Source organism: Myxine glutinosa, chromosome 3 (assembly GCF_964187855.1).
Source record: "Myxine glutinosa chromosome 3, kmMyxGlut1.1, whole genome shotgun sequence".
Lineage (NCBI taxonomy): Eukaryota > Metazoa > Chordata > Myxini > Myxiniformes > Myxinidae > Myxine > Myxine glutinosa.
Genome location: NC_136263.1, coordinates 193,930,323 through 193,939,090, shown reverse-complemented (window position 1 = coordinate 193,939,090; position 8,768 = coordinate 193,930,323). Strand labels below are relative to the sequence as shown.

The following is an 8,768-nucleotide window of genomic DNA, read 5'->3' as shown; positions in this document are numbered from 1 at the left end:
CTCACTTCAGTAAGAATATTGTGCCATGTGGAATGAAAAAACAAAACAAAACAAAACCAACACTTGACCACAAATATGGTATACAAGTATTCACATACCAATTTATTTTGCAGATCCATGTTATATTATCAGCAATGAAAAAGTAAACGCAGTCCTATTTTCCTATTCTTTAAATTTTTTAAGAATATTTAATTACTATTAATATTTAATATTAATATTAATATTATTTAATATTTAATTTAATTTATTTAATTATATTTAATTAATTAATTATTTAATATTTAATATTATTTTTTATTATTAGAATATTTAATTTATTTAATATTTAATATTTAATTAAAGGGAATTTCAAGAATTTAACATTTAATTATCAGCATATTTCCTACGAAAATGGCACCTTCCCACTTTATTTTATTCCATTCCGAATTGATTTTAATCCGTTCCAGGGTTGAAAAAGCATTATTACAGGATTGATGAAATGCCATCGTACGCTGCTTATGGTTGTAAAAACCGCAGCGGTCGATTAGAATGAAGAAGAGGAATCACATTACATCGGTAAATGACATTGTTTTGGGGAATCGTGGGGGAACAAAGATGGCGGACAAATGGCTTCAAAAAATGAGCTTCCCTTCCTATCCAGTTAGTATAGAGATCAGTGTGCACGACACACTACACTATTTCGTCAAATAAAATATTTAAAACTCGTGCTCATAAGGGTTGGAGAAAAACAGAATGAATATTGGGCGGTGTATAGGTAGTAACCGTCCAACGCCATAGTTTGTTGATTCAACGAGAATTCTCTTTAATATTACTTATTGAATTATCGATGACGTTGTGTGCAGTTTTTACTTGAGACGTTAAATATTAATTACCGTTCGTGTCGGACGAGACAGGATAGGAGTCGTGCAAATAAAGATCGGTCCTGCGGGCGGGTATGAGGGGAAAAGAGTACAGTGTACACCAAGCCCCAAGGGAGAACCTCTGGTAAGGGTACCAATGTGGCTATAGTTAGTGTCTGTATTTTATGTGGGGACTCACCCTCAGTTATGTTATGAGGAAAGGTTTACTCAAGTAGATTTTAACAACGAAATGGTAATGGACATCAGGGTTGCTGGAATATCTAATCTGAATATATTGATAAATATTCTACCATTTGTGCTGAATACGAGCCCCTCACATCACCCCTCCCAGCCTCCCACCCCTCCTCACACCACCACTCTCCCACCTCCCCTCACACCACCATCCTCCCACCTCCCCTCACACCACCACCCTCCCACTCCTCCTCATGCCATCATCCTCCCACCCCTGCCTCATGCCACCAACCTCCCACCCACCCACACACCTGCTCCTCATTACACCACCCCTCACACCACCTCCTCACACTACCCCTCACACTACTCCTCACAATACCCCTCACACCACCTCCTCACACCACCTCCTCACACCCCTCCTCACACCACCTCCTCACACCACCTCCTCACACCACCTCCTCACACTACCCCTCACACTACCCCTCACACTACCCCTCACACTACCCCTCACACCACCCCCTCACACCACCCCTCACACCACCATCCTCACACCACCCCCCTCCTCTCCTACCACTCCTCTCCGACCACCCCCACCCCCTCTCCCACCACCCCCACCCCCTCTCCCACCACCCCCACCCCCTCTCCCACCCCCTCTCCCACCCCCTCTCCCACCCCCCTCTCCCACCCCCTCTCCCACCACCCCCACCCCCTCTCCCACCACCCCCACCCCCTCTCCCACCACCCCCACCCCCTCTCCCACAACCCCCACCCCCTCTCCCACCACCCACACCCCTCCCCCACCACACCTCCTCCCCACTCCCACCACACCTCCACCCTCCTCCCACCACACCTTCCACCACTGCCCCTCCCCTCCCAGCCCTCCCCCCCTCCCATCACTCCCCACCTCCCTCCCCCCTCCCACCATCACCTCCTCCCCCTCCCCAACTCCCACCACCCCTCCCCGCCCCCTCCCTGTACACTATCTACAGTCTTTTCCCTTCTACCCGACTGCTGGTCCTACCCTAATACGGTATATGGGACCGTATTCAAGGTAACATATTGAATCTAATACGGTAATACGGTATATGTGGGTGATGTGATTATTTTGTGGAAAGTTAATGTTATGTGGGTTTTACCTTTTCAGAACATTTTGTAAATGCAGCGTAATGACCCAACATCTGATGCCCTGCAGCACCATCAACAACAAAGGGACCACCGATCGCAAGCTACGCCAATGTGTTTCCCTCCTCAGTCAGGAGAGGTGCTTGACCAGGATTTGAGGTCTCATGGGGTGACTTCGCAATCCCATCACTTTGAGCCATGGCTCGGGGCCGAGGGTGCCTTGGGGTTTTCCCCAAGGTTACCGATTGTGCCACCGTATTCTGGCCCTCAGTTGGAAGAGGTTGCGAGGACGTCTGTTCCTTTTAACATACCCAGCACTACGATGCCGATGCCCCCAAATTATCTACCGCAGCATTGCATTTGGGGACAACCTAGACTGTTGGTGCCTGATGTCTTAGCCGAGCCCAGGAGTCACTTGGGTTTTCATCAACCAGTTAGGCCAAGAAACCAGACAGGATTTGTCAGGACATTTGGATCTGGATATCATACTTTGCATGGGGGAGGAACACGACCTGTCAACAACCCGGGGAATTATGGACCAGCTGAGATGAGACCTGAACTGAGAACCTTTGAGCAATTGGCCTCAAGTTGTAACATGAAATTTGCACCAGTTGGAGCACAAAATGAATCGCAATTAATCGGGCCTTGCATAGGATCTGTGGCTGCACCTCGTGGAGGAATTGCAAATGTACCTGCATGCCCAGTTGCAAACAATTATTTGGAGCAAAGGTTAATGAATCCTGGACCACCTGCACCTGGAGGTCCAATGGTGTATGGTGAAAATTTCTTTCCCCCTTATCACTCGAGGGCTGGGAGTGAGTTGGTCAGCAATGAGAATCAATTTTGGTCAAATGGTAAACTTGAGCTAGGAGGGCTGATGGGACAAGACGTTATGAATGAGGGTCCTATTTTTAGGACTTGTGTCCCTCAGTCTGGTCTGGCAGGGGATGCCAAGCCATTGCAAGAGCAGAGCTTGGCTAGTGCTTACCAGACCTTTGGTGAACATACTTTTACCGGTTTTGTAGAACATCCAATGGCTACAATGGAGCAATGTCCTCTTCCACAGTGGCTTTTGCATAAGAATAAGGTCGTGGGGAGCAGAGGACGACGAAACCGTGGTGGTGTTAAAGTTTGGGAGGCAAAGGTGGCGGTGCTCAAAGCATTGGATGCTCTGCAGCAGCTTTGGAAAGCTGTCGATGACGTGTGCGCAGTTTATGGGGGCGTCACTTTCTCCTGCGAGTGCAAAAAGTGTGGAGCCACAGGAAGAGGAAATGGGTATAGCGAAGCAGTACAAGCACTACACGATCAAATGGAAAAAGAAGAGGTGGAGACTGGAGGCTGTCCTCACCGTGAAAGTCGTATAGACGTTCAATGGCATAATAGATTTGTCGGAGATCAAGGAGGAGATGGTGGAGTTGTGGTAATGGATGAAAAGAGAAGTGATTTCCAAGATTGGAGCTTTTATTCGAGACATGCTAGTGAAGCCAGAGAAATGCTTCAAAAGGCCATGATTGATTTGAAAGCAATGGGGGTTGTGTGGAAGGAGGTGGAACAGGAAACGACAAATGAAAATGAGGAAGGGGCAATGAGTAGTAGTTGTGGGAAGGGCGTGGAGCAGAGGAAGGTCGTTGGAGTCACATGGTGTGCGGTGCAGGCGAGGTTGCATCGGGTGGCCATGAGGCGAGAAAGGCAGAAGAGAGCGAAACAAAGTGTGCGGGCTTTGATTGAGAAGAAGGGAATGACAAAAGGAATGGCAGACACATGGCTTGAAGAGGAGATGCGTAAGGTGGAGGCGGAACGCATGGTACGAGATGCTTGTGATGTATTGTGTGTGATTAGGATAATGCTGTTTCATAATCTATACTGTAACTAGAAATGCGCTCGGTGGCCAGCATAGTCTCACCTCGCACGCTCATTCTGAATAAAAATATCATCGTTAACTGAACACGCTACTATTACGGCCCACAAAGCCGTATCATCCATGCACCCTATTACGTCTCATACATTGCCATTAACTGTAGCTTTATTGATTTTTGATTGATTAATTATTAGGATATTTAACAACCACTTTTGTGCGTCGATGAAGATGAATACGAAAAAAAATTCAAACTATATTCCCCATCTAGTCGATCATATGTATGAAGTTTCGCATTGATCTGTTAAGCGTTATTTTATTTTAGTCAATCCAATATGTCCGCCAGACCATGTCATAAACACTATGATGACCACAAACTCACTCGACCACTATGAGGATGTCGTAAATGTCATTCTTCACTCATCAGGTCATAGTTCAGATATACGAAGTTTCAGATTTGTTCGTACAAGTATTTCGACTCGATCAATTATGACTGGAATCGTCACCAAATATGGCTTCACCGATGACATCATCATTATCAGTTATCACCCTATTTTCTCCATGGGGTGTTCATGACATATGCCAAGTTTCAATTTTTTTTGTCGAGTGGTTTCAGAGATGTCCAATTTTTCCCCCTTTAATCTAATATGGCTGCCATACCATGTGATCTATGACATCAGAGTTAGTAATAGATTATTATCCCTGGGGAGCCCTCCTATGTTTAAAGTTTTGCATCGATTCGACAAGCAGTTGAGGAGAATAAAATTTAAAGCGATAATATATAGACGTGGACACAAACCGACAGGGGTGTTAGTCTCGAAACCCATTTGGGATAAGACTAATTAGAGAAATAATGAAATAGCTTGTGAGGAAATGACTCATTGCACATTTTTGTTTTTGATTGGCACCTGTTGGTGTGACGTATGTCTGTGAATCATAGGCCCAGGAGGTGAAGGGAGCCCTGGCCGGGAGCTTTGCCGCAGTCAGGAGGAAATGCTCCACCCTGTCTCGAGCACGAGACCTCCTTTCTGCCATGGAGCGCCTGCGCAAGCTGCGCATGGGCATGCACTCGCACAAAGGTGGGATGAACAGTGGGAAATAAAAGCAGCATATGTCGTAGACTTCACCTGAAACATTCGTTTGCTCTCTTCGCATTCCCATACTTTGTCGATTGGCATGCTCTACTCTTCGCCACTTACTTTTGGTGGTTTTGCAGGCGTTTCCTTATCGGGGGAAGTCGAGGAGGCTTTTATCAAAGAGCTTGAACGACTGCGTGGCATCACCAAGCGTCGTCTGGTTCTGTATGCCCGTGAAGAGTTGACTTTGAAGGTGATGGCGGGGATGGACACCGACTCGGTAGAGAGAGGAAAACGAGGCAGGATAAACAGGCCGAACAAGGCCTCGAGTTCTTCGGCTGATGACGAATGCCATCGCCTCATCAAGGCCTGGTCTTCATTGGAAGCTTTGGTTCATGTACGGTAAGGCATCTTTCCCCTGAGACACGAACTACTATTGGAACATTCTCTTTAGACCACTTTTTAAGCGCATACCACGCAAACATCTGTCGTCTTCTTGCAAAACACAGACAATACTTTTTTTTCAGAAAGTGATGCACAAACTTGACCCACCCAGGGGGTGGATACTCTGCTAGTAATTCCAATCCCTACCTCCTCACCACATACAAGGCTTTCATCTGCAGCTCAATGGAATACTGCTCTCCCCTCTGGGCTGGTGCTCCTGCCTCACACCTAGCTCGTCTTCATGCTGTAGAAACTAAAGCTTTCAGAATCATTGGAATCTCCCGTGATGAAGCTGATTCTGAGGGCCTTTCACTCACTCACCGCAGGCAGGTTGGTGGTCTTTCTGTCTTCTACCGACTCCTATCTGGCCTAGCTGCCCCAGCTCTATCTCTGCTCTGTCCCCCAAATATTCCTACAGGTCGCACAAGATCTGCCAGCAACCCTCTTATGGTTAAACTGCCAAAATCAAGACTCTACTCACCTTCACTCTTTCATTCCTCTTTACTCCCGCCTCTGCAACAAAGTCCCTCACTCTCTTCAAATCCCACTCACAAACCCTCTAGGTCTTTAAAGCAGCTGTTCACCATCTCTTATCTTCCCCCATCGAAAACCTTGATCTTTTCTACCCCTGTTAATTCACCCCAGATCCAATTTTTTGAAATACCAACTTCTTTCCTGGAAGTCCTTGCAATGTCAATGTGTTTTATACTTCTCGGACCCCTCTTCCCTTCCCCCCCCCCCCTCCCTCCAAGTCCTCTCCCTCCCACAGATCTCCCTATGTCCCTGTTCTCTGCTGTTGTACTTGTGTGCTAACCTCTCTCTCCCCATCTTATCTTCCGCTCCCTTCATTGTATGTTTTGTGTGTCAGCTTTTTTTTTGTTTTTTTTTTGTTATTGATGTTGGCTCTTACATGAGCCTCGATCTTGTGTGCAAAAAAAATACCAAAAAAAAACCTAGGCTGAGGAGAATACCCAGCTTGCTCACTAATGATCTTCCGAGAGAAGGTAGTGCACCTGTCTTGCTCCGTCTGATTTTGTGTACTTGTGATGCCAGTACGCATCCTTTGGTTCACTCCTGATGCCCTCAGAGAAACTCAGGATGGGCTCTAAAATGTTACTGATGAAAATGTAGTGCCGCCCCTTAGCCACAAAAGGTAAAAGAAGGATGGCGTATCGCATTACGGCCTTGGTGTGACCAAATAGGCCCAGCAAGCTTCAACCAGTTATCGCGCTGCCTCTTCACCTTTAATTCATTCATGAAATGTTTTTAAATCTATTTTTTATTTTTGGGTGTGGTCCTTTTAATTATGAGTTTTGTACAATATTTAAACACTGTGGAACATTGTCCTCATCCAAGATTTAGGAAGATTATTCCTAAACACCTTTCGCAGATTGCCCGGCATCCGTTTGGGGATGGACATGTTCATTTGTTCATCATGTGAAGGTACTCTATATTGTCTCTTTCATCCTTAGACGGGAGTGGGACAACTTTTTGGTTCCGGAAGACTGTCCAGGATGTCGTATTCCTCAAGGTTGGGTCACTTCATGTGCTCCGAGCAGTGCGATTTGGGCATCGGCGTTGTCTACGTAATCGTTGGACGGATTTTTCCTTTGTCCTGGAAGCCTGGATTTTGGAAGAGCATGTGTTGGGATTGTGCATGCGGTGAAACCATCCCAATGTTGAATATCCTTGATTCTAGATCCCATTTTTTATGTTGTGAATGATTACCTGATTATCCAGAGTTGTTGTGCTCTGCATTGTTAACATATGAACTTTGCTTTATGCTGAGTAAATGTCATTGCAGCAAAAGGCATGGGCCCTCCTTTACACTTTTGATATTCCATTTGTCAACATGTGCATGTTTCATCGGTGTCGTCAACATGCTGTGTGACATGGCATGGGGCAAAGAGCAGATGTCCTTGGCCGACGTTCAAATATGATGGCAGTGTCTGGGTTTGGAGAAACTACAAGAACATGGACTCTCTAATCATCAGTCATTAGCAGTTCTCATCCACAAAAGATGATCAGCCGAAGCTTAGTGGACCTAGCTGTTCTCGTGGATGGTTGTAAAGATCCGTTATTCGCACACTGCCACAGTGTTCACAATGTAGTGTAGGTATGTGTGTTCTCTGTCAGTGTTTGTGTTGTTTTTAACTGTCTTCACTGTATTGTCCTGACTGAACTACTGGTTGCTACAGAACCACCTTGTTATAGGAGGAAACCTCCACTGTTGGTGATTACCTTGATACAGGGTAGACCTCCACTGATTGCGATTACCTTGGTGTAGGGTGGACCTCCACTGATAGCGATTACCTTGGTGTAGGCCGTAGGGTAAACCTCCACTGATAGCGATTACCTTGGTGTAGGGTAAACCTCCACTGATAGCGATTACCTTGGTGTAGGGTAGACCTCCACTGATAGCGATTACCTTGGTGTAGGGTAAACCTCCACTGATAGCGATTACCTTGGTGTAGGGTAAACCTCCACTGGCAGCAATTACCTTGGTGTCAGGTGGACCTCTACTGATAGCGATTACCTTGGTGTAGGGTAGCGATTACCTTGGTGATCCGTTTCCGGTCCCTGGAGCAAGGAAGCGTCTTCGACCTCTGCACGGCAGCAAAAGTTATAGTATTTTTTCCATTCGTGTCCGTCAGTTTCTACTCACTTTTTATTGCGCATGTGTTGCAGTGTGTTTTCCAGTTGGTGTTGATTTGCAATTCTTGCAAACTTTTGTATAATTTAATCGTTTTCTGTCCCAGCGCGTGCGCGGCCTGGTTTCTCTCTGCTTCCCTACCCCCATAGGTGTTCTGTGAATTTAAGTTCTTTCCTTCGCTGTATTGCTTATTTCTTAGATTTTCTCTTCTCCCCATAACTTCCCCGAACATCGACCACTTGTCTAACGTTTTAAATCTCTTCAAAGTCTCTTCACGTCTCTTCTCGTCACGTCACGTCATGTCTCTTCAAAGCTGTCCGTGCGCGCACGCTTTCGAAGTTAAGTAACTTTTCACAATTGTGTTTTTGTCGAAACTGTATCTTTCTTTCGGTGTGTGTAACTATTGGTGTGTCTTTAATAGTATTCTTGGTGTTGGTTTTTCATACCTGTGTACAGAATCGTCGGTTAGTTCGTGTCGCGTATTCTGAGGCCTAGTGTAGTACTAGTAGGCTACCGTGTCTGACCTTGGCTTGAGGCTTTGTTTCTGTCTCAGCGGTTCTTCGATTGCGCTCGCAATTACTTTGTCT

At 46.0% G+C, this 8,768-nt stretch overlaps 1 protein-coding gene across 1 annotated transcript; it reads left to right on the top strand.

The window, feature by feature from the left end:
- Positions 1 to 738: 738 nt before the first annotated feature.
- LOC137422912 (uncharacterized) lies at positions 739 to 7,339 on the top strand. Its single transcript, XM_068109571.2, has 5 exons — positions 739 to 984; positions 2,176 to 3,957; positions 4,949 to 5,087; positions 5,225 to 5,486; positions 7,001 to 7,339. The coding sequence occupies exons 2-5, from the start codon at positions 2,188 to 2,190 to the stop codon at positions 7,116 to 7,118; spliced, it is 2,289 nt and encodes a 762-aa protein (XP_067965672.2). The 5' UTR covers positions 739 to 984; positions 2,176 to 2,187; the 3' UTR covers positions 7,119 to 7,339.
- Positions 7,340 to 8,768: the final 1,429 nt, after the last annotated feature.

Coding starts and splice junctions, on each gene's coding strand:
- LOC137422912 (XM_068109571.2), top strand. CDS start 2,188: ATGCAGCGTAATGACCCAACATCTGATGCCCTGCAGCACCATCAACAA. Junction 5,088..5,224: donor GGGCATGCACTCGCACAAAG/GTGGGATGAACA, acceptor GTGGTTTTGCAG/GCGTTTCCTTATCGGGGGAA. Junction 5,487..7,000: donor GAAGCTTTGGTTCATGTACG/GTAAGGCATCTT, acceptor TTTCATCCTTAG/ACGGGAGTGGGACAACTTTT.